General features: G+C 48.2%; 1 protein-coding gene across 2 annotated transcripts in view; it reads right to left on the minus strand.

The window, feature by feature from the left end:
* Positions 1-26,865, minus strand: part of N4BP2 (NEDD4 binding protein 2) — a 2,396,815-nt gene that overhangs the window by 408,583 nt on the left and 1,961,367 nt on the right. For both annotated transcript variants that reach the window (XM_069631771.1, XM_069631772.1), the window contains one exon: positions 4,196-4,384. In XM_069631771.1, coding sequence (XP_069487872.1) covers positions 4,196-4,384 — 189 coding nt within the window. The remainder of the gene's footprint in view (positions 1-4,195; positions 4,385-26,865) is intronic.

The raw sequence follows: 26,865 nt of genomic DNA on the forward strand, positions 1-26,865 counted from the left end.
AGCCAATTTTGCTTAAAGATGATGGCTGCGCATGCAACGCAGGATTCAGCTTCTAGTAGGAACAAAGAGCCGTCACCACGCTGTACCCAATACAGGCATATAGCCTTTAACAATGTTCGCCTTTCACAGCGTTTTGTCCAAGTGCTCTCGTAGAATGCGAGAGGACGTATTAATCCACCGGGTACTTTCCCAGCAGTTTCTTTGTGTCTATTCATTCACCGTGAGATACAATAACTGGCTCTTGATTTTATTGTACCAAAACCTCAGCACATAAGCATCACGTTTTGACTTGAACAATAATTACTCACGGTTAGCTCCACTCACCATACATTCTAAGTATTCCTGCTTGCCCAAGGACACTGATCCAACCGCTGACCGTCCGCAGACTGTCAAACACTTGGCAATCACTTCCAGGTCTGCTTCGCGGATGCAGGAAGGTTTTAAACAGTTAGAGGAGGAGCCTCTTGGAGTCACGCAGCAACAGCTGTAGCCCAGGAAAAAACACTCCAAAACGAATGGCAGAAACTGCAGACTGTCAAACACTTGCAATCACTCTGCGGTGCGCTTCGCAGACTGTTAGGGAGAATTCTCTGTAAAGGCTAATTTCCCAAACCTAGTGAGTCCCCCAGCAGCTTTGCTGGATTTTTGGGGTTTAATTTTTTCTCCTGCTAAGAGTGAGACTCTTTTTCTCCCACTCTTGGGCATGATTTGAGAATGTCCTTTGACTATGTAATGCATTTTATGGGCTATGGGGTCTTTTTCTCCATAGGGCTTCATGTCTTTTTGGTATGTGTATTACACAGCACCCTCAGTGCAGTAACACAGGGGTGTCATAGTAACCCCCAAACATAGACTCCGTAACCTGGGACTGACTACTGTCTCCCAGGGCATGTAAAGTCACCATTGGCTTTACTAGTCTTAAATTGTGAACAGAACCAGTACAAACCATCATATTGTGGAAGTACTGGTAGGGGTGATTTGATTGCCCCTGGGTCTGTTTTCCAAGTGGGCACTGTCCAGTCCCCCCTTGTCGAGTTTCTGGCTGGTGGCAGTGGATACCACGCAAAATATTCCACCAGAATATTTCCTATGGGATTTTTCCATTCATTTTAAACGCACCACTTTTTGGTGCAATGTTAAAGATACCGCCAGGTTATTTATTTAATATTTATTCCCCGGTTGGGTCTTTTTGCCAGGACTCTGATTTAAAATGGCGTTTCTGTTTGCCTCTGAAACCCTAACCCAAGTCGAGCCCTTTGTTCCACTTTTGACGGGCTTCTGCACAGAAGCCTCCAAAAGTGGTGTCACTCTGTCTGGGTCTACAGGGTGTGTGGGAGGGGGGAATAGGCACCATGGAATGAGTTGCCTTAGCAACTCAAGTCGCACTCTTGTGTGATTGGCCCAGTGGTGAGCCGCACGGCTCACCACTTAGCATGTTTGAATGACAGCTAGGCTGATGAATGGGGGTTTTCTGCATAAAAGCAGGGCTTTGGGGACTGGAACGTCAGAAGTCGCCACAGGAACTAAAGAATCCGAAGAGGGAGAAGCTGAGCTGACCTGCAACGACGACACCACCGGTGGAGCCCTGCTGAACCGAACTCGCCACTTCCCAACGACAGAGAAGATCTTCTTCCTGGAGAGTCTTCTTCCTTTGAGCTGGTGGGGTTAACCAGTTTGCCCTTTTCCGCCTTCCTGGATCGTCTCGTCGTCGAATCGCCCGTGCCAAGCACCCCGGCGGCCGGATAGCCACGCTTCACCACTACCGCACTTAAAAGGGTAGTACCTTTTAACCGGGAAACCCTGCGGCTGGTTTCTTCCCTGGCAGTGCAACAACCTCCAGCTTTCCTCCACGTCGAGATCTTCTCTTCCCCTGGACCAAGCACTGAATTGTACCCGCTGCCAGGAACAACTGCCCCCGCTGGAGCTTTCTCACCATTTCAGGTACTGTGTCCCGCCTGGTCTCCCTTGCAACAGACTGTTCAAGGTGTCCCGTAAATCCTTGACTCTCCATCCTGGGGTGACCTCGGACCTGTTAACTAACTTTTCTGAACTGATCTAACTCCTTTTTGAATTATCGGCAAAGACTTTTAAAGTGTACTTCAACTGTGTGATCTTGGGCACATTCCGGCTTGCACCCTCCAAGAGTGGGCCTGGCCTATGAACCTTTTGCTCTACAGTAGACCCTGCCTTTCTTGACTTGCTGTGGTTCTTTAAAAAGTGTTGGTATTGTGTGTTTTCCTATTTCTGCCTTGTCTCTCCCTTTTTAAATAATTATTGGAGTGCCATCTTGGTTAAGCGGCCACCTCTGTGCTGATAATAAGTGGTGTTCTTTTCCTAAGACTTGTCGAATAATGAATCAAGGAGGTGTATATATTTCTAGTGACTGTTTGAACTTGCTTGACATATTAGTGCCAGTGTATTTTTACAAGTGTGTTTTTAAATAAATAATTATATACTTTTATACCAAAGCTATGGTCAGTGTTTGCTTGTGCTACTGTATTTTTGTACCTAATGTGTATACTCTATATACTGCCCAACTCTTCTTGAGAGAGGTCTGACTGCTCAGCCACAGCTACCAGGTAAATCTGGTGGTGCAGACTGCTACCAATTGGGTTTACTGCTAACACCTGTAGTCTTAAGCTTTTTGCAGTGGTCCCTAAGGGAACTGCACAGGTTTCTGCCTAACACAGACGCTGCAAGATTTTAAAGTTAGAGGAAGAGCCGCTTGGAGTCATGCAGCAAAATCTGTAGCCCATGGAAAAGCACTCCAACACGACCAGCAGGCACTGCAGACCACAGAAACTTGCCAATCACTTTGTGGACACTGGGACTGTTTATTCAAAAATCTGTCAGGCAGAAAAAAGGACTCAATGGTAATGCATTACAGGTCATCCAATGTTTTCACGATCCACCATTAGGTATTTCCTGATAGCCTAAGGACAGATAACAAGCCATTGATCCACTTAGTAACTGCCTATGGCAACTCCATGTATAGCAAAATGGGTAGCCAATTAATTAGATAACAATTTCAGCAGGACTATACGCCAGGGAATGCAAAGTGACAAAGTGTAGAGGATGAGAACACAAGCAACACATGGGTGGAGATGAACTTGAATTCTGCATTAGATACTGAGGAACGAGTACAGGAGGTAAGATGCAATGCAGATAGTGGATGTCAGGTGATGTGAGTGACCAGGTATTGGGGATATCAGTGAGAAATCTGGAGAGACCATCTCTGAAGGGAATATCCATTCGGCCGAAAGTAACCAGGGTGAATGTTAAATAATCATACCTATGAGGTTGTGCAGCAGAGGTAAAAACTCACCACAGTACCTGACAGAGTACACAATGGAGTGTTTCAGGTAAACGTTTGATGTAATTAATATTTATTATTCATGTATTATTTGTTATACAAGTAGGCAAGGGTGCTGTAATGTTAGGCTTACATTTGCAGAGGGGGAGTGTGAAGACGGAAGGAGCTGAAATGAATATGGTTGGAACCAGAGGAATGAGACAAGTGGAGAAAAACAAGTGAGCAATTGTAGGAGACCTTTTTATGAGGAAGACTGGTTTATGGTAATACATGTATGTAAGCATAACCTTTCCAATACACCGCCTTTACTTGCACACACTACACCAAATGATTCTCGTAAACAGACTGTCAAATGACAGCAAAATGAACGAAAATATTCCTACACTAGAATACATGTCTGACAAAGAAATATATTCGAGATATCATAAAACTGAGAGAATGTGTGCAGGTAAAAATATCTGCTGAAATCTAAGCCACTTTCAAATGAATTATAAAGTGCAAGAGAACTGCAAACCCAAAAGGAAAAACAACGAAAAGCTGATTGCAACTACACCAGCTACAGGAAGAAAAACAGAATTCATGGTAAAAAAAAAAAAATAACTGAAAATTCCAGATGAGGCACCATGTTTTTGAATGACAGTGGATTAGAAATACTAGCAGAGAACGGCAAGGTATTTTGCAATTCTAGCCACTATGACACAATGTGAGGGTTAATTGCTGCTGCCAAATTGTACATAAAAAATCGTGTGAACCTGCCTAACCACAAGAGCAACAGTAATACTGCTTCAAGATTTTTATATTTGCATAGATTTAGTGATGTGGGTTCTCTTCAAACATTAAACAATTTTATTAATCGCATGTTATGCAACACTGTTCTTTTACCTGTTGCGCATAAAATGTGGCAACCTCCTTCATTCCTCTCCTGTAAGCCTCAGCTGCTTTCCGGAAACATTCTTGCTGTTTGCTGCGGTGAAGGAAAGCTTCTGTCCTAAAATCTGCATACTCTGGGTCTTCCAAGTCTTGAAATTGTTTTCTGCACAGAATATCTTCATCCACTTTTATCTTCATTTTCTGTAGCAGGAGAATGTTTTAACAAGAAACACTTCTTAGCTGTAGATAGCTGCTTTTTTAGGTGATCATTTCTATAGTCATCAATCATATGTCAAGCCATATATCAGCCCATTTATACATTTACCTATTCATCCAACAATGAAACTTGTCCTCCCCTGCAACCCAGGGCCCCGTCCCAACACACTTGGAATCTGTACGCTGACGCCCCGCCGAAGTAAAAGAAGAAACAGGAGCTGCATATTCTGGCGCTGCTACGCCCCAGTGCAAAGAAATCTCTCAGGGACAGACAGGGGTGAGCCACTTCGGGAACAAGCTGTGATGGACCAGTGGGATATCCTGTCTCCTCTCCCAATCCTACTCGCTCACCCATTAAGAGGCACTCCACGCTATGACACCGGTCTCCTGGGCCCCCGCCCTACCAAAGCAGGAGACGCCTTGTTTTTCGGACTCGCGCAACACACACACACTGCCTTGGCACACTGTGCCGAAGCGCATTCAAATGCAGTAAGAGTCCTACGGCTACAATTGTGGGCCCCGCTCATCCATACCCACAAGAGACGGTGACAACGTCGCCACAGGTGCCACCACTGCAGTTAAGCCCGCATAAACTGTTGTATGTCCATGGTCACCAACACGGACACCCCTATAAGTAAGTGAGATTACTGCACAAGCGCAGTACACGAAGCAGGCAACAAGGGGGCACAGACAAGGCTCCAGGGGTAACATATATGCCCTGAGGGCCAGCATCTCTGCCAGGGAAGTGGACACAACCACAAGGTTGGTCAAGTGAACGGACCTGCACCCGCTTATCACTAGGGGGTGTAAAACATGGACACAGGGGGTCTCTGCCCTGCCCTGGCATTGAGACATCCGGGAGGGGGCGTGAAGCCTACTGCATGAACTAATGACTGTCTGAACCTTGTTCAACATATCCAGGGTATCAGCTAGGAAACCACAAACCCACTGGACCCGCTTGTGCTGGGAGGCCGGTGGATCGACAGCCGCAGAGAAAGCCCACCTGGCACCGGCACCACAGGCACCCCCCTGAAGCTCTGTCCACACTGTTGTGATTACAACCCAAATGCGGATACACCAGTGGGCAGCCTCAGGTGATATCGACGACACACTCACTATGCATAATGCCTAACTCTGCACAACTGGCAGACTCAGGGTGAGTACCCTACCCCTGAGCAGCTGGGGGAAACCCTGCTGGAACCTAGGCTACCATAGGACCTGGTGGCACCTCCGCCACATTACGGGCCGGCACCAGAAAAACAGGAGACACACAGTCCCCGACGCCGCGTCGCTCCAGGAGACAAACAGGATCCACTCAGACACAGTGCATCAGGTCAACCCTAAGGAACAACCACTGCCACAGAAAGGTCTACACGGCCAAGAACCACAAGCGACCAACGTCACACCACGCATTGCTCCGGACAACGCAATGGGAAAAGACAAAGCCAAAAGAAAGACCCTCCCATGTAAGATGGACCCCTATACGGTTGGGCCCCTCCAGGGCCCCCCAACCACAATCTCCGAAAAGGAGGGGACAGGAGAGGATGAACTCAACATCTCGCTGACAGATGTCATGAGTGCCATCAAGGAGTCACGGACGTCCCTAGAAGGGAAAATAGGCAGCCTAACCACAAGGGTGTCCTTTCTATGACAGGACCTCCACAACCTGTCCTCGAGGGTGGGAGAAACAGAACAGAGGATCTCCAACTCAGAAGACACCATAGGACGGATGAGCAAACAGCTTTCCAACATAACCCAGAAGGTAAAAGTAACTGGAAAACAGAGCGGAGGACAGCGAAGGGCGAAAGAGGAGGAACAATATTCGGATTCTCAGTATTCTAGAAAGAGAAGAGGGCCCCAGCGTCAAGCTCTTCCTGGAAGACTGGCTGGCCGACGTATTTGCACCAAAAGAATTCTCTCAGTTCTTTTCCATTGAACGGGCCCACAGAGTTCCAACCGGACGGCCCATCCCTGGCGCACAGCCACGAACAATAATCGCAAAAATCATGAACTTCCGGGATAGAGACACAATCCTCCAGATGGCCTGCCCCACTGGCCCCATCACATAACGGCCATTGGGTCGGATTCTATCCGGACTACACCAGGGAAGTCCAGAAGGCTCGTCAATCATACGACTCAGTCAAGAAGAAACTGTAAGGCCTTTCGATGAATTACCCTCAGTTCTTCCCAGCGCTAAGTGCACCATGAAGGAACCACCCATCTGTTCCACTTGCCAAAAGAAGCCTGGGATTGGTTGGAAACCCAAATACTGAACACGCCGGAATACCAAAGACCACCAAGAGGACCTCCGAGGCAAACGCTGGGCAAGGCGGTCTCTCCGCCACAACAATATACACAGGATCACGACCACCCTGCATTGTCACAAGATAGCCCAGATGGAGAAGGGGCCGGATGTGGACTACCACAAGGACCTCGCTGTTAAGAACAGCGCTGAATTAAGGGCACCACGCACTGGCGGCCACCATTGGAAGACGGTAAATCCCTCGCGGTTGGCGTAAGCTCCCCGCTACCTTCAAGAATTTTAGGATTTCAAGTTACGTGCCCAGTTGGCGCTCAGTTCAGGCTACAGGTGCTTCTAGTTGGGTGGGGGGGGGGGCGGAGTACAGGGAGGGACAGAGGGAGAGAAAGCATGTCACAAAGCAACGGGTACAAAAAATGACCCAAATAGGCATCTCAGAGATCAATCAATCAAGGCACACACGCGATTTCACAAGGGAAATGACAACACCCGAACAATGTATACTCAGCAGGAACACCAGATATAGGCAGAACCAATGGCCTAATGCAGCGTGTAGAACAGATTGGCACCCCAGTATAAACACTGCATCCCCCAATACCTCTGCCCCTCTGTAGCATGGCCGCATGTAACGCCACCACTAGGAACCTTCGGTTCCTGACTTGGTCTGTGAATGGGCTAAGCAACGGGATCAAGCGCCGCTTAGTTGTACAATTTCTGAACAGGCACACGCCAGACATAGCATTCTTGACTGAAACACACCTAGCAGGTACAAACTGCTCTTTCTTCAAACGCACAAACTACCGAACGGCAATCCACGCTGGCTTCACCATGGGCTCCCGCGGCATACTAATATTCATTAACAAAAAACTCCCTCTCCACAGTCACCCAGGAAAAGAGGGGCATATACATATACATAACAGGGACACTATGGGAGCAATCTATTTCACTGCTAGCAGTCTATGTGCCACCTACCCTGCTGCCCACGCTACTTACTGACATCTCCCCTTGATCACGCGAGACACATCGGAAGTCACAGTGATGGGAGGCAACTTCAACAAGGTCATGAACGTAGAAATGGACCGAACACATCTACGAGGTAGAAACCCCACCACATATACAAAACTGGCCACATTCATAAGCGCCCTAGGTGTCCAGGACACTTGGCGCACAGTGCACCAGGACCGTAGGGAATACTCCTTCCACTCTGGGGCCCATGCCTCACTCTCGAGGCTAGACTACTTCTTCATCCCCAGCCGTAGATACACATAAAATATGCAAGGCATATCTACTTCCCAGAGGAATATCTGACCACTCCCCTCTGGTATTAGAAATCAGCACCTCTAGACCAAACCTCCCCCCCGCCCCCATGCTGGCATTTAAATAATTATTACCTGGGATTTCCAGAACTGGTAGAAAAGATCCAAGACACCACCAAAACATACTTTGAACTAAATACAGGGACCGTAACCGACCCGGGAACCCTTTGGGAAGCCTATAAAACAGTGCTAAGGGGCGACATCATCTCGTGGACAACTGCGCACAAGAAGGAGCATCTTGCCTCGCTACACGAAGCCGAACAACAGGTCAAACACACAGAAGAGGCTCTGGTGCAGAAACACCTCCAAAGCCCTAGACAATGCCAGGCAAGCGCACGGAGCTATACGCGCCAGAGTACATGAGATCGGGGATAAAGCCGGCAAAAGGCTGGCATGGTTAGAACGCAGGGACGAAGGGAACAACCAGGTTAGACGACTCAATAATGGTGACAGAGCGGACAGAGACATAGCGGAGGGCTTCGCCACGTACTATGCTAACTTATACAGGGCACCCTCCTCCCCCATAGACATAGCAATAATGGATCAAATCACCCTCCCCACTCTCACCACAGAGCAGTAGTCCCTTCTGGACAAGGAGATCATGGAAGAGGAAGTAATAGCAGACATGTTGGGGCTCCAATCTGGGAAATCACCCGGCCCGAACGGCTTCCCAACAGAACTATGGCAGAAGATAGGGGCAAATGAGATTGCCCCACACCTACTGCGGATGTATCAACGCGCAAGACCTGGGATCCCTACCACCAGACCTCAGAAAAGCCACCATAATAGTGCTACCCAAGGCGGACAAAGCCCCTGAAAACTGCGGGTCATATAGACCCATCTCCCTCTTAAATGGCGAAACAAAAATCCTCGCGAAGGTATTAGCCGACCGACTGCAATTGGTCATCTCATCCCTGATCCACCCGTACCAATGTGGTTTCATGCCGCAGAGGTCAACCCGAATGAATCTATACAGATTACACTCAGCCTTGGAAAGAGCTGACAGACTCCAGGGCCCGTTGGCATTGCTCGCCATCGACTTCGAAAAGGCCTTCGACTGGGAGGCCATATGGGAAATAATGTACTGTATGGGATTTGGTCACCAGTTCATGACATGGGTAAAACTCCTGTACAAGTGTCCAAGGGCGAGAACTAGAGTCAACGGCTTGCGATCAGAACCCTTCACCCTGGGGAGGGGCACGAGGCAAGGCTGTCCCCCATCAGCCGTGATTTTTGCTATAGCGATAGAACCCCTCGCAACGCTGCTGAGGGAGTCAGAACTCTGGGAGGGCTTCCGATGGTCGGATTCATGGGAGGACAGAGTCTCACTGTACGCAGACGACCTATTACTCTACCTGAAGGACCTGATCAACGCATGTCCCGCAATCACACACATATTAGAGGGATATGGGGCCTTCAGTGGACTACACGTCAACTGGGCCCAATATATATTATTCCCGATAGGGAGGGCAAACAACATAACCCCTGTAAACTGTCCATACCGAGTTGAAAAAACGCAATTCAAGTATCTAGGCATACAGATCACAAATAACCTCACAGACTACATATCCGCAAACTTGCATCCCATCACAACGAGATTTGTAGAGGACACGCGTCACTGGGTCTCGCTACTGCTGACCCTACTGGGCAGAGAGGCTCTCTTCAAAATGATTGCCATGCCCCGCTATATATCCCAATACATGAGTTCCAGAAAATAGACTGTGCCCTCCGGAAACTGTTGTGGTGCGGTGGCCACCCGTGTATAGCACTTGCCACACTCCAAAGGGCCATCTGGGAGGGAGGTATTGGACTGCCCAGACTACAGACATACTACTGGGCCAGCCAGATAGCAGTCGTGAATGACATGCTACATGGAGACGCTACACTCCCACACATCAGAGTAAAAAACACCAGCAAGGGACCACCTCCCATCGAACTCCTACATTGCAACCTGAACAGGGCAGCTCCCCCAACCATGTTAGCGCACCTGACACGAATCTGGGCAGACATACACAAGTACAGGCACTGGGACAAGAAACTAACACCAGAGCAACCATTGTGGAATAACAGATGTCTCCCAGAAATTAACAAGCTTCCTAGATGGCCGACCTGGGTGACTCACAGGATAACGAGGATCAAAGACATCATACAGGAGGGCAAGATGGTCGCATTCAAAACTCTACAGTCCGAATTCTCTCTCCCACCAACAGAACAATACCACTACACTCAAATAAAGCATGCACTACGAACTCATCTCCCGGACATGAACAATATGCCTGATTACACCCCGATGGAATGCAACTTAATTCCAGAGCAGATCAAACAAAGTCATTTCAACCATATACAATGCGATCACCTCCTTTGCCACAAAGGAACTAGCTAGCCTCAAGGCCAAATGGGAACAGGACATAGGAGCTATACAACCAGAAGACTGGTTCGGCGCACTGATGTACCCCAGAGAGGTTGCAATCTCATCCAGACTCCGGCTCGTCCAGTTTAAGATTCTACACCGAAATTACTACCTAAGAGTGGCCCTCAGTGTCTGCGCTGCAAGCATGAGTAAGGCACCTTTTTTCACATTTTATGGGAATGCAATCGCATACAACAATACTGCCAGGCATGTTGCGACGAACTAGTTAGGGTCTTGGGCAAAACAATATCAAGAGAACCGAAGCAGCTATTGCTGGGGGTGGAGGACGAGAGTGATTTGTCAAGATGCCACGGCAGTACTTAGAAGGAACATTGCACAGCTATGGGGCTCGGAAGTTAATCCCAATTTCCACCAGTGGGTTACAGATGTGGACATATGCGCCGCAATGGAACACCGGGTGTACACTGCAAGAGGTTGCCCTGACAAAGCAAGTAAAATATGGCAAAAATGGGAAGACTTTCACTGACTGTGCCATTGCCCAACCTGGTACACACACCTGTGAGAATAGTACAAAACAGCAAAACGCCAATGGAGCACTGCGCAACACTGCCAGCGACTCAGAGTTCAAGTCTGGTTTACTGAAGGCCAAATTGCAAGGGCATTTGGGGGGCACACAGAGTTTATCAGTAATTGTACCGTTTATAATGTATGTGGAAAATCAATAAAAATGTTTGATTAAAAAAAACAATGAAACTTATCTATAGAAATCTATCGATTCAATAGCAAAGATTACTTGGTTATGTTCATGAGGAAACTAAGAACAAGTCACTTACCTTTGGAAATTGTATTGCTATACAGATTACATATATATTTGGAAACATTCCCAAAGCACAGATTGGATCCGGGACTTTTCTTCTAAATGGAACCGCATACCTTTGTGCAGGCTCTGTCACAGCACAACTGGCACCAAGACACTGCAAATGATATCCCCTGTATGGTATGAAAGTGGACCTGCATACGCTGTTTGTATTGAAGTAACATTACCTAGGCCACCTATGGGAATGCAAAGGGTGCCTGGGATGCACACAAGCTATGTGGTGAGGCATTATACAGAGGACTCCACAGAGTCGCTCCACCCTTTCCAACATCCAGCTGGGACACTCGATAGTGTAGAGAAGGTTTAAGTTACTTACCTGTAACTACTGTTCTCCAGCATGGGTCTGGCATGGATTCACATGCTCATGAATATTCCCCGTCAATCAAGCTGGGAATCCTCGGTAAAATAAAAAGAAAAAGTTTCACATTCACTACTTAAAAACTGTATTTCTCCTCTAAACCAAACACTGTCCTCTGGGTCATACTAACCCCCATCCAATGGCAGTCCTCTCCCTAAGCCCCTCCTCTGGCAGCCATCTACAGATTTTTACTGCACGCTTCAGTGTTGGGAGTCCTCGAGTTTGCTCTCTAAGCTATTTGTACGTTTTTGAAGGAGAGTGGTCTATTTTTGTTTCAAAGAGGCCTGTGTGCTCTTTACTTCTCCTGCCGACAGTGGGGACCCGTTGTCGGTGAAGTTCCGTATCCCTCAAGGGCAAAGATTCTAGAAGGCCATAGGGTCCACTTCGCGCCCTCCGACCATGACAGAGGAGAAGTAGGGAAGGTCCCTCTTCAGGCCCTGCATCAAATGCCGGCTACGGAATGTGTTTGTGGAAGACAAGCAACTGCAATGCCTCTACTGCCTGCACCCAGACCACAAGGAGGTGGTGTGCAAGATATGCCTTGGGTTCTCCAAGAAGATGACGAAGGACAGGCAATGGCGGCGTAGCTAAACGCATAGTCCTCAGATCTGTGCTCCAAGCAGGGTCATGCCTCACTCAGGACCGGCCGTTCCGAGTAGCGGTCTTCTAAGTCCTTTGAGGACGCCTCATCCGTGGGGGCCCAAGATAAAGCCAAGAGCTACAAGTGAGTCCACCAGGTTCGCAGCAGAAGTGGGTCCCAAGGTGGATACAGCGTGATCAACATCACCTTCCACCTCCATTGCCAGCCGGCAATCAAACTACTCCTCGATTAGGAAGTCATCTACCCTGGATAAACTACGTTAGAAATCTGAGAAGCCGAGGACGGAGGAGAAGAAGGCCGAACAGCCTAAGCAGGCTCAACCGGCACAGGCTTAGACCTCATCAGCGACAGAGGCGATGACTGCTACTGTCACGACAGCATATGGCACTGATCCTGCGAAGATAGGCCCTGCAACTCAGAAGGTGTCCCTACCCCCAAGACGCAACACCACCGCAGTGACTTTGACAAAGTCTGCGGCATGCCAGAAGGGGGGAAACCAGCTCAGGCCCCGGTTCAAGACCCTCAGGGCAGAAAAAAGTGGTGGGGCGAGAGGCCCTGATACAGCCCTCCTATGCTTTTGCCAAAGCCATGGACGTCAAGGAACAGGAGTCCTTACACACGGTCCATGAGGACGTTGAAGAGGATGATGGTGACAACGGCGCAGGGCCTAGTTTTCCAGTTCCACCACCTCAGCCAAGGGACATTCCCTTGGATATTCCATCGACTCAGCACACCTTGAAGAGGATGACGACCCCTTTTTAACCTCCGCCACCACGTCGGGTCCCTTCTCCCCCAGCAGACCAAGACACGGCCACGGATATGGCCACGATGATGAGGATATTGTCACAGTGGACAGCAAATCTCTTCATTTGGATGCTCCACAAAGGGTGTCCCCACTGGATGAGGTGGGATCGTTCCACTCCATGATCTCCAGAACCTCTGAGCTATTCCAGCTAGTGCCCAAGGAAACCAAGAAGGAGAGCTTCTTGTACCAGAGGCGCAAGGCCAAGAGGAAGACCATCATGGCAGTGTTCCTTCTGGATGATGTTTGGGAAGAGAGCCTGACCATCATGAAGAACCCTTGAACGGATCCAGCCAAACGGGATAGGCTGTACAAGAAATATCGGGTGCCTGACTCTGCACCCAGGTGCCTAAGGTCACAGCCATCGCCGGATTCAGTGATATCGGTGGCTGTGAGGAAACGGTAGGGAAAACCGTCTTTGTCATCTTAGGTCCCTCCGGACAAAGAAGGGAAGAGGATGGACACCATGGGAAAGAAGGTGATTTTACACTGCAGCGTCCACTATCAAGGTGGCCAACGCATTGGCGATCATAGCCAAGTATGAAAGGGAGTTGTGGTACAAGCTGGGGCCTATTCTGGAGTTCCTCTCCGACGACAAGAAGATGGAGGCAATCACTCTCTTCCAGGAAGGGGAGGTAGCGTCTGATCACGCCATCACAATGGCATTAGACGTCACTGACACAGGGTTCCGGCAAATGGGCAACTGTGTCTACTTTCATTGCCAAGGCTGGATGAAGGCCACAAATTTCCGTCAGGAGGTCCAAGCGAAGGTGCTGGACATTCGACGGAGAGAATCTATTTGGGAAAGTCGTCGATGAGTCCCTCCAGGCCATCAAGGCAGATTCAAAGACGGCCCGTTCCCTGGGCACTCTTCAGCAGTACTGCTCTTCTTTCCGCTCCTCCAGGGGAAAGTCGAGCATATCTTCCAAAGGTTTCTCCACATCGTACCATCAGCCTTCCAGATCCACAAGTCAGGAACCCTACAGAGGGGGCGTTCCCAGGTCTACGGTAGTAGAGGACAGCGTTGCCCGCAGGACAGGACATCAGCGCTGAAGCAAGCCTGAACTGACCGGGACGTCGAGCCCCCACTCATGCACCCGGGTGGGAGGCCGGCTGATGAAGTTAGTCAGCAAGTGGAAAAAGATCAGCACCAACAGATGGGTGCTGGACATTCTGGCCCAAGGACACACCCTGGAGTTTCAATGCAGGTGTCCGCGGATCCCTCCGGTTAGCAGTCAGGAGTAGCACATCCCTCAGCTCCTGGAAGATGTACGGGCCATGCTGCAAAAAAAGGGGCAATAGAGCTGGTTCCCCAGCGGCTCAGGGGCCCCACATTCTATTCCAGATACTTTCTGGTCAGAAAGAAGGCAGGGGCTTGGAGGACCATCCTGGACCTACAACATCTGAACAAATAGCTAAAGTCCGAAAAGTTCAGGAAGGTTACGTTGCAAAATGTGCTCGGCCAACTGGAAAAAGGAGACTTCTTGATGTCGTTGGACCTGGAGGACACCTACTTCCACATCCCCATTCACAAGAAACATCAGAAGTTTCCACGTTTCGTGGAGTAAGGACAGCACTAACAGTTCAAAGTTCTACCTTTCGGCTTGAAGTCAGCCCCCAGAGTGTTCACAAAACGCATGGCACCAGTGGTGGCCCATCATACATGTATACCCTTAACTGGATGAATGGCTGATTCGCACCTGCTCACAGGAGCTGGCCGACGGACACACGGAGCTGACCGTCCAGCTCCTCACAGAGCTGGGATTCTCCATCAACCATCCAAAGTCCTGCTCAATGCCATCACAGAACAAGCTGCTCTTAGGCGCCAAACTCAATACAGTGTCTTGCCTGGCGTCATCCTCAGAGTAGAGGGTAGCAGCCATTCAAGGAAAGGTGCAAAGACTGTCGTCAACAAAGACAGCCACAGTGCGGGCCATCAATTCTTTAATGGGTATGATGTAGTCCTGCATCTACCTTATCCGGCTCTTCAGGTTGCAAATGCGACCCCTTCTGGAATTCCTAGATGCCCGCTGGATACAGATGTCCAGAAGCTTCAAGGAAAAGATCTCTCTCAACGAGTTCAGTTGGGCGATGGGATGGTGGGGCGTCTGCTACAACATTGCACAAGGCACAGAATTTCAGATCACCCCCATAACAGGGGACGGTCACCACAGACGCCTCCCAGGAAGAATGGAGAGCGCACACCAGACGTCTGCAGACCAGAGGCCTGTGGCTGCCGGAGAAGGATCTTCATATCAACATCTTGGAGGTACGGGAAGTGCTCTGGGCCCTAAAGTCATTCCTACAGTCTCTGAAAGGCAAGGTGGTGAGGGTCTTCAGGGACAACACCACCACCATGTTCCACATCAGGAAGCAGGGGGGCACTCTATCCCCGACGCTCTCCAAAGAAGTGCGCGACTTGTGGCACTGTGCCGTCGAACAGGGGATGTTCCTCGTCCCTCTCCACCTGTCAAGAACACCATTGCAGACTCCCTCAGCAGGGAACTGCCACGAGTGGGAGCTTCATCAGGATCAGGTGGACCGCCTATTCATCAAATGGGGCAGGCCCCAGATAATCTGTTTGCGACGGCGGCGAACTCCAAGTGCCGGAAGTTGCCAGCACATTCCACCAGCCGAGGAGCCTTGGGGACCCGTTCTCCTTGTGGGAAGGGTTGTTTCGGTACGCAGTCATCAACACTCTCAGACAGTGTCCATGCAAGAAGATACTCATCACCCCAGCGTGGCCGAGGCAGATTTGGTATCTAGACTTTCTCAGCCTGTCAGCGTCGCCTCTGGATCTTCTCACCAGAGAAGGAGGTGCAATCCTTCATCATGACCCAGGATCACTGAAAGTGAGGCCCTGGCTCCTGCAGCCCTAGAGTTTGGAGAATATGAGATGCCTGCGGATTCCTGGGAGGTCCTCGCCAGGGTCAGGGCATCATCAACTTTGAAGTGCTACGGTCACAAGTGGAAGTGCTTTGCTGCCTGGTGCTGGCCTCCGAAGATTACTCCTCTCAGGGTCACGGTCTGGTATCACAAGTATGACGCTAACACAATGGATACAATTTGTAAAAACTGTATTGCAAATGTTGGGGGTCAGAGAAACTCCTATGTTGCCCTATAACTAAGATGGGTGTAGTCTCGATAAACAAAACAGTGCTAGTGGAATCCGTCAAATCAAAATGGCCTATGCTAACAAAAACCTAATGCTTGGCCCATCTCTTATACAAAAAGTGTAAAAAGGAGAAATGTATGCAAAGGAAAAATCAGTGTTCATAAAAATAAAGGTAGTTGAACCAGCTCTCCTCCTCACGTTCAACCTCACAGAGTAAGGCTGTCCTTGTAGGCAGGACGACACACTCTGGCTCAGTTTCTAACAGCAGTTCCAAACCATGGATTGAGGCCTGCCTGGCCTTCCTTGTTAAAGTCTCTTTTCTTGACTTTCAAAATTATATTCTAATGTAAAGTTCACAAAGGTCCACCTCTATCGGGCTCAGACCTCTCATGTCACAGTTCAATAGAAACTTCCCAGGGGGCTCCCTTCCCCAAGCGTATTGTACTTCCGGTCTCCCTCAATCAGGGTTGACCCCTGTCAGATGTCGAAGACTTTTGAATTTGTGTGGCTCTTACAGACCACCGCAGGACCACTTCAACTCACAGTTCACGTTTACTCTTGCTTAATACACTTTTGCTTTTGTAAGGAAGGCATGGTATCAAACATTAAGACGGACACAAGTGATCGCAGTTCAAAGGTTCAAGGGTGTATATTGAACTTCAATTGGGTTTAAAAAATGCCTAGCTAATCCTAAATCTAAAGATGGGAGCAAGCTATGACCATCAAATAATAATAACGCAGTCCTAGTCGAGTCTGTCAAAATAAAAGGTCCTATACTAATAAACCTATTGCCAATCCTTACTTCTAAATACTAATAGTGTGGGAAACAATGTTATACAAAAGAAAAGTGTTCAAGAAATGATATGTCAGGATATTCAAGCCATTGCTTCCCTTTCCTCAGACCCACTTTGACACAAAATCTTCAATTAGTTTCCCTTCGCCGGGCTCGGACCAAATATCTCACATTTACAACTTCTCAGTTGATTTACTGTTGACCCCGGATCCCCCTCTGCAGGGCTCAGACCCATTTTGACACAAAACCCTCAATTGGTCTCCCTCTGCCGGACTCGGACCAAATTTCTCTACTTGATCAAAATCGAAGACTTTCGACTGTGCGCAGGATTTTGCTTTAAAGTTCAATCACTCATCAGCAGTTCAACTTTACTTGTGTCTCTTATCACACACGTTTTAACAATGTTTGCTCCAGCGCTCGCCATACAATGTTGCTGCTTGCAACCTTGGCTTCAACACACACCGGTTTTGTATCGGTTTCCCCAGCTCACTGGCTGTGTTGATTCACTGACGCTGCTTTGTTCTTGGAGCCAAGGACGGTACCCAGGCGGCAGAACTTCTCCCCGCCTTGATTATTGACGCAGGAGGGCCCTGGGTATCTCCGACACACAATGCAGGATTCTTCAGCCTGGTTTCCTTCTCTTACATTTTCTATTCTCGAGATCTCTGAAAAAGTAACGGTTCTTTGACGAAAAGGTCAAGGGAACTTCCCTCCTTGCAATCCCCTTATGTTTTGCTGCGTTTCCTCTCTTGTTCAGCTGCCGTTTCGAAACTTCTGTTTCCTCGTGTGCTTTGCCTCGCTCAGAGTATGCTCTCGTGCTCCGCCTTGTATCAGTGTGGGGAAGCATAATGGAAGTCAGGTGTGAGTGATGGTCAATAATGGTCAGTAATTGCCTGACCTCACCGGACCATTGTATCGGGACATGTCAGGTATGCTGCTCGGGTGTTAGTCTGTATTCTCTCATGGCGGGCTGTCCGTGAGAACATTCATGTTGTAAAAGGAGTGCAGGGGTAGAGTTCCTAAATATACTAACTGGTAGGATGGGGTTAATTGTGTAACAGGGAAGGGCATACTGCGTCTCACCATCCGATGTCAGACTACCACTCCCGAAGACCCCTCACTCAGGTGATCCTCCCACAATGCAATCTTCACTTGTGGGATCTGGCCTACTCCACGTGTCTTTCGCGGTCTGGAGGCAAAGACCTCCAGTATGGAACGCTTGGGGTTTTCTGCCCGCTGCTCTCGTCCCTTTGTCTGTTGTACTGCTCTAGTAGCTGTGCCTTTGTCCTGGTAGTTCTGCTCGTACTTGTGTTCCACTTTGCTCAGAGTGTGTCTTTAGGTGTTGCCTTTTATTCGTGTGAGAAGAGCTAACTGGTATCAGGTGTATGCACTTAGTGTAAAGTGCCTGACTTTGCCTGACCCGATTAACGGAACATGTCCAGTATGATGTGAGAGTGTTAGTCTGGTTACTCTTAGTCACCCTCTTCCTCTGCCCAGTGTTTATGTAAAAAGGGGAGGGGGAATTTGAGCCTTCATAAAATCCTAAAAATCGAAAGGGGTGGATGAACATAAATCAGGGGAATACCGTGTCTCACCATTGGCTGTTTCACCCCCACTCCCCGAAGACCTCTCACACAGGTGATCCACTCGCACTGGTCCACCCCCAGGGTCTGGATCCAAAGGCGATAGCCACGCCCTGGCCACCTGAGAGAGAGAGATCCCCTGAGGACTAGCCTCACCAAATACCAGTCAGTATAGTGTAAAACACCTTCCTCTGCATTCAGAAATAGGGCTTGTGTAAATACAACACGGCTATGGCATTAAAACCCCAATGGAAAAACTACCTCAAAATGCTCAAAGGAAAAGGGAGCATTCAGGCATAATACATTCTAAATTCCCCTAGGTTAAAACCCTTTTTCCTGCAAAAAAAGGCTATGGCATTAAAACCCCAATGGAAAAACTACCTCAAAATGCTCAAAGGAAAAGGGAGCATTCAGGCATAATACATTCTAAATTCCCCTAGGTTAAAACCCTTTTTCCTGCAAAAAAAAGGCACCAAATCAGCAAGAAACAGGCTGCTCACCAAATAAGCACTAAATGTGCACAGCATGAATTCCAACTGTACGCTAGACATTTTAATGCCCTTCTCCCTGAGTTCCATTCCTCAAAACCGCATTCCAACTGCAGAAACCACAAGAGACCACTGTTCCCTCAACTCACCACCTCATGACTGAACTCTTGCTTCTGCAGGGAAGGCATGGTATCAAGTAGTAGACAGTAGATAGAAGTTTCAAAAACCTCTCTTTGGTATTTTGGTTGGGTTGGTAGAATTCCTAACTGGCCCTAACTCTAAAATGGGAGTAGCCTCGGCCATTAAATAAATAACAAAACAAGTCCAAGTCAAATTAAAAAGGCCTATACTAAAAAAAGAAAAAACAAACCTTGTCCTGCTTCTAACAATGACTAATGTGTTAAGGGAATACAAAAGGAAAATAGTGTCTCAAAAGAAATGTCAGATTGGCTTGAGTAACAACTCCTTTCCCCACGTTCAGCTCCACGGGGTCTTCAGAGTTTCTTAAAAAGGATAGGTAGATGGCACAGTTCCATCAATCCTGCACACTTCGGCTTACTGGTACAATTCAACAGTTCAGGCTTGGGCTTCAAGCTTCTGGTAGTTCAATCACTTCCTTAGGCTTCATTTGCATTGTCATAAATACACAGTTCTACTTTTACTTTCCCACAGTTCAACACAGGCTTCCCTCTGCCGGGCTCAAGCCTGTCTATTTACCTTTTCATTTTTATCACGCAGTTCTGCAAAGGCTTCCCTCTGCCGGGCTCAAACCTGTCTATTCTCCTCGTGGGGGTTGCCTTCACCACATTGTGTCTCAGGTGTCTTTTCACTGTGGAAGACTTTAGAAACGGCAAGGTTTTTGCGTAGTCCTCTGCATGACCTCATCGACCTCTCTTTCAACAATTCCACAATTCACAATCTTCCTCATCTTGACATACACCAATGCCTCTTGGTACTTGTAGTTTCTTATCAAAGTTCAAATACTTTGCCCTCTTGGCACAGTTTGAGTACATATACTTTGCTTTTCATTTATTCAACTTACTTTCTTGATCGCAGTTACTTCTTGCCTTTAATGCCCATTGGAATACATTTCAACTCAAAACATTTCACAGAGACCTTCGAATGTGCGACTTTGCGACGCAGGACCACTCTTTTACTTTGTATCCTTTCCTTTTACAATTAAGCAATTGTCCTTTCCATTACGCGTTTAATCAGCACACGCGCAACCTTCAACTTTTGAGTTAGAGTTAATTTTGGCTTTTAACGCAAACCAGGCTTTTGTTGCTTTCAATAACTGATATATGATCGTTTATTTATATAGAGCCTATACACAATGTGTTTCAAAGCGCTTCAAGGCAAGGGAGGGAACAAGGGAAAATACAACCACATTCTTACAGACCATGAACAGTAAGGATGTGAAATTAACTATCGTACTCAGCCTGACGACATTTCAGATAGTGCAAGAGCTAAGAGATAGATAAGGAAGGGAGGGGGAGAGTGGGAAGGAAATGGAAACAGACAGGCGACTACCGTACTAGGCCTGACGACATTTCTGGTAGAGCCGGAGAAAAACAAAAGGTGAGGGAGAGGGGTGCCGAAAGGGAGGGGAGGAACAAAACAAGCGACTATCATACTAGGCCTGATGACATTTCAGATAGTGCTGAAGAGGTGGTGGGGAGGAAAAAAAACAGTAATGGGAGGATGGAGGAAACAGAAGAGGTTGCTATCATATTAGGTCCAGGGACAATTCTGATAGAGTAAAAGCATAGAAGAAAGTAAGGGGAGGAGATAGGAAAAGGGAGAAGGGAAAGGAGGAGAGAAAAGAGAGTAAGCAGTCAAAAAGAGTGGAGAAGCAAGAGTGGAGAGAGAATACAATTGCAGAAGTCAGTAGTAACACATAATGTTGCAAGCCAGGATACAAGATGAAGATGGGAACAGCATCTTGTCGTGTTAATTGGTCTTCTTTAATCAATGCTCTTCAAGCAGCAATCAAGGTGGTTACTAATGCCTCTTCTGCTCCTCCGAAACTCTGCCGTTCACCTGGGAGGTTGTGGCCGCTTTCAAGTACCTTGAAGGTTTCTCTCCTCCTCTCACTCGGTTACAATCTTGGAACGCTTACAGCATTCCCAAAAGTGTGGAATTCTCGCCTGGCTCTCTCTCACTCTCTGTATCTACCGATCAGCCCCTTGGCCTTCCAACTTCCATAGCCTGGTTAGCATCAGGCCCAAAAGAGCTGTTCCTGCTCGTACCCAGCCTCACTCAAAGTGTGCCTGTGCGCGCAACCTTTTATCCTGACACGGAGTGTTAACAAGTGGCAGGTGTGTATAGTTAGGATTACATGCCCGACTCTGCCTGGCTTCATTACAGGAACAGATCCATTGCGAGTCAGTAGAGGTAATCTTTCTAGCATCATTCCTCATCTTCCTCGGCTCAGTAATGTTGTCAATGTAAAGTGGGGAGGAATTATGGGAGTTGTTGTTTTCTATTAAATAAGCAGCAATAGGGGTTAGATGGGATGTGGAAAGGGGGGATACCATGTCTCACCATCGGATGCTTCTCCCCCACTCCCCAAGGACACCCTACCCAGGTGACCTTCACTCACTTGGCCACACCCAGTGTTGGGATCCAAAAGTGATGGCCTTTCCCTGGCCACCCGGGACTAGGTGGTGAAACACCCTCTGGTTTTTCACACTTCCTTTCCCCCAGACGGAGACCAGAACCAGTTAGAAGTCCAGGATAGCCGACTCACTCAGCAGCATCAGGCGCATAGAGAAACTACACAGGACAGGGCACCAAGACCCCAATATAATGAGGACACGCAAAGCTTTGAAGTGAGAGAACAGAGAAATAACAACTCAGGAGAAAAACAGACCATGGGAGAGAACCATAACCAGGGAGAGAACCAGACCATGAGGGAGATCAATCCAGAGGATGAAACAGACCTTAGAAGAAAGTCAGACTCAGGACAAGAACCAGACCATGCGAGAGAGAGAGACTAACCTGGGGGCAGAGAGCCTGCTGGAGGAGAACCAGATTGGGTGTATCAAAGAGAAACCTTAGCACCTGCTGGGGAACTATATTTCAGACACTGGCAGAGACCAGTTCTAGGGGAGAAAGAAAGTAGCCTGTGGCGGCTTTATTTCTGACCCCTGCATGAGTCAAAAACAAAGATGAGAAGACCTTAGCCCTGGATGGCCAGTAATAGCTTGTGGGTGTGAATTACACAGTCTGATAAAAGCCCAAAGAAATGGGGAAGTAGGAGTGTGCCATGGTAATACGCTAAGAGAAGGGAAGAAGAAATACTTGCTGGTAGATGTGTGTCACAGCAATATCCTAAGGTAAGGAGAATAATGAATGGGATGCCAAGAAGCATAAAGGTTGCTATAGCCCTGAACTTGAGAAGTCCAGAACCAAGCTGAGAGTTATATCCTTGGAACTTGGGGAGGGAGAGAAAAGGACATGAGGTGGGTGGTTTAGCACAGACCGAGTTGTGACCCAGGAAGCAAAGGGGCACCAAACCCCAAAGACTGTGCATTTTACCACAGATTCCTGAAGAGACCAATGGCTCCTAGCTAGGTTATTTTTATACCGTTTTCACTCATCTTTCCTTACTGCTTTCTTTTTTAATACAGCTTTTATTGATATTTCAAAATGTCCATACATATAACACATCAATACAACCAGGGGCTCTAGAAGCTCCTTCGTAGAAATATTACACTTAGCTATTTCCCACCAACCCTGCTATTACTTCTTCCCCTTTGATCCTTCTTAACCTTGCCCACTTCTCCCATGCCAACCCCCCTAACATCCAACAAACCTTAAACAAACGTTTCCCATGACCCTTTTCCCCTTGTAACAATTCCTTATGACCTCCCCCCTTAACATCGCATTGTTACTACTTCAATCCCAATTCCCCAATTATTCCCTTCATATACCTCACCTGCTGCCTTTTCCATCCATTTCCCCGACACTTTTTCATTTTTTTGCAGGCATCCCCTATTTTTGTAGCGCAATTTCTCAGGGCACATGCACCTGTGCATCCTATCTTCCCACGTCTCCACTGATGGCCCCTCTTCTCCCCCGCACTTAACTGCTATACACTTCTTTACCAATGCTTCATCCCATCAACCTTCTTTCAGAAGCCATAAGAGCGGTATCACCCTATCAAACTCCCCTGCCGGCACCTCATACGACGAAGCCTGATGAACATACAGACATTTGGAAATTGTACCATTTTAAACAATTCCACTCTACCCAGGAGGGTTAAGGAGAGATCCTGCCATCTCTCCACCTCCTGGAGGAAGTCGGTCACTACTGGCTTCCAGTTCATCTTGAAACATTTCACACCCTTTCCCGTAATCATAATTCTTAAATACCTGAACGGCTGTGTAGAAGGCATCAATTCTCCCAAGATTCATAGTGCTCCACATCTCTTTTGAGCACAAGGTATGGTGATTTGCCCAATTAACCTGCAGCCCACTGCGTGCACAGTAGCCCTGAAATATTTCCCTCATGTCTGGGATTGCTTACGTACAGGAGAACATCTGTGAAAAACAAAATCCTATCCTTATAATCCCTGATTCAGCTATCCCCTGAACACCACATCATCATTTCCCACCGCTTCTGCTAAAGGCTCAATTAGCAATGTAAATAGAAACAGGGAGAGTGGATAGCCCTGCTTTGTGCCCCACTACAGGTCAAATGTGGAAGAGAGCCTTCCACTATGTCTCACCCTTGTTATTGGGGAGCAGTAGAGCAGCTTAACCCATTCAATGAATGTCTGGCCGAAGCACATCCTTTCTAAAATGGCCCATAAGAAAGTCCAGTCCACAGAGCGAAATGCCTTATAGGAGTCTAGGGACAGTATAGCCTCCCTCTGACCCTGCCTATGTCCTGTAGATGTCATGACACTAAAACAACCTCCTCAAATTAAGCCACGTTGCTCTTCCCAGCATGAAGGCTTTTTGGTTCCTGTGGATCAACTGGGGGGGGCACACCCAGCAACATATTTGCCAGTATCTTCGTCTCGCCATTGAGAAGGAAGATCGGTCTGGATGACCACGATCACAAATTCCTGCAAATCTGGGGGTAGCCTTCCTGCACCCCTACTCTCCCGGAACATGGCGAGCATATGACGGCACACCCTTTCTCCCAGTATCTTCCCTAATTCCATGGGTAGCCCATTTGGGCCAAGAGTCTTCCCTGACTATAACTGGGCTATGCTTTGTTCTATTTCGACTTGTCAACTCTTCCTCTAGAGCCTCTCTCTGAGCCACTGAGATCCTCTGCAACGGGAGCCCTTCCAAGTATGCCACTGTCTCCTCGCTTTCCTGCGAGGACGGTCTCGCATATAAAGTAGCATAGAACGCCACAAAAACATCTGCCACCTCCTGCCCCTTCCCACTAAGCACCCCTTGCTCTTCTCGAACTGCGGTTAACCATCTCTCCTGCTCCTTTTTGCATCTTCATCCATGCCAATTTATTGCCACTTGTATCCCCCTGTTCATACACTTTACTTCTGGCCAATGAGCTTGAATGATTTGCCTCGTCCAGAGACAGAGTCCTTAGCTTTCCCAGAGCCCTACTCAACAGCCTGCTCTCATCCATCAAGCCACCCTCTTTGCCTCTGGCTCCAGCTCTCTTACCTCGGTCTCCGCTTCAGTTACTTTCCCTCTCCTCCCTCCTGACTTTTGTCATTGCCTTCCCTCATATAACCACCTTGCATGCGTCCCATAAAGTCGCCATGCTAGTCACTGATCCCTCATTTTCCTTCAAATAGTTGTCAGTCGCCTCTGCCAGAGTAGCACCCAAATCAGGTAACAAAAAATGGTATGTTTCCAGCGACCCGACTCCCTGCGGGTTCTCCCTTTGCAGTCCCTATTTCATCAACAGCGGGGAGTGATCAGACAAACCCCTCAGGAAATATTCCACCTCCCGTACCCTACATACCCTGGCCCCGGTACTAAAGAAGTAGTCAATACGTGATAGCGAGCCATGAACCTCAGAGTGAAACAAATGCTCCCTCTCCCTCGGATGTTTATCCCTCCACACATCCCTTAAACTCAATGTTCCTGCCCATTACTGCAACTGCGTGTTCCACCCTGGCCGCATTGCCACCTTGGTATGGCAATCCTTCAAATTCTGCATTGTGTCATTAAAATCAACCCCCACCCACTATCACCTCGGTATCCTCTCCCAAAATCACCTTCCTCATCAATGTCTCTTTGCCTGGGAGGAGGGCGTATACATTGACCAAAGTGACCCTTTCCCTATTCATTTTGCCACTAACACATAAGTATCTACCCTGTTCATCCAACACCACCCGTTTAGTTTCCCATCAGACCATCTTTTTTAATATGTGTATCCCAAATTAAATACTCCAGAGAACAAGGTCCTCCCAAGGAATTGCCAATTATTCCCCTGTATTTGTTTCTCCTGTAGCAATACCACCTCAGGGCCTTGACGTCGCAAAAACTGAAAGACCGCCCCCTTTGAATCTTGTCCCCCAAACCATTCACATTCCAGGTCAGACATTTCCTTCTTACCTCCCCCATTCTATCCTCCTTGTACTACAATATGACCCTCTCAGACCTTTGGGAATCCTCAATAATGCAACTGTTGTCCATCTCCACTGCCGCTCCCTTCCCATGCCAGATGCGCCACCCTTCTAATCCCCACTCCTCGACCCCAAACTTCCTACCCTGAGAAGCATCTGTAGCCTCCCCAAAGAAGGAAAGCCTTAATCCCTCAACTTCAACAGTGCAACAGAGAATCAATAAAACAAACGAGTGAACTGTCGCTGTCAACCGAAGGGCACAGCTGACCCCCTATCCCCTATCTCTCAATCAGATTTCCTGCTCCCAGTGAGGGCAAAGAATACTGTTCCCCATACCCCACCCCACCCCACTGGAAGGATCCCACCCGCACCCACCAAGCTTTTACCACCCAATTCCCCATATTTCTTTGTTCTCCCAGCGCCTCAACCGTATCTAGCAAGAGAGCAGCCCTCCCCTAGCCCCATAGCTAATATTCTCCCCTACCACAGGTAGCCCCAACATCACCCTCTTTGCTGGTGCCAGGTATCCATCACAGTACCCTGTCGCTTTTCACTTGCCCGTCCCATCAGTTCCCCGTCTCCTGGTACAGCCTTGCCCTACTCTTGGACAAGTTACCATTAGAGTTTACAAGAACCCTGTCCATTGATCCTGCTCCCATATCCGACCCTCCGACGGATCAGGCACTCCCCCTTTCCAATGTGAAATGCTGCTTCTCTGCCTTTGGTCCCATCCGGGATGTCCTCACCTTTCGATCTAGTCCCATACTTCTTCCGGTTTATAAAAAAAAATGATTTGTCCCGATCCAAGATCTTTAATTTTGCTGGGTAGAACATCATATATTTCAGTTGCATCTGCCTTAGCCGTTGCATAGGACATCCTTTATCTGCAGCCTATCCCGTGAGCCGGCAGGTGGAAGCCGGCCCACGTCAGCAAGGCCCGAGGAGACAAGGCCAGGACCTGTCCTCAGCCTGTCACCAGCCGTCATGCCGCATGCCAGGACCCCTGCCTGAACTACACCGACCAACGCTACCCAACTCAAAGGTAACACTGTTGAGATCCCAACCGCTGACTCTGCATTCCTGCCCCTAATATTTAACTATTCAGACTATCGCCGGCTACATAGCACGTGCTACTGTAAGCACACCACTATGCCATGCACATGCTGATCACTCTCAGAGTGAGCATGATTAATAACTGTATGGGTAGCCCGGCTGCCTATATCTAGCCACTGTGTTGCCCACTCTTAGCCATTGTGTTGCCTATATCTAGCCATTGTGTTGCCTATACCTGGCCATTGTGTTGCCCACTCTTAGCCATTGTGTTGCCTATACCTAGCCACTGTGTT

The sequence above is a fragment of the Ambystoma mexicanum genome, chromosome 6q (assembly GCF_040938575.1).
Source record: "Ambystoma mexicanum isolate Mex_15411 chromosome 6q, UKY_AmexF1_1, whole genome shotgun sequence".
Classification (NCBI taxonomy): domain Eukaryota; kingdom Metazoa; phylum Chordata; class Amphibia; order Caudata; family Ambystomatidae; genus Ambystoma; species Ambystoma mexicanum.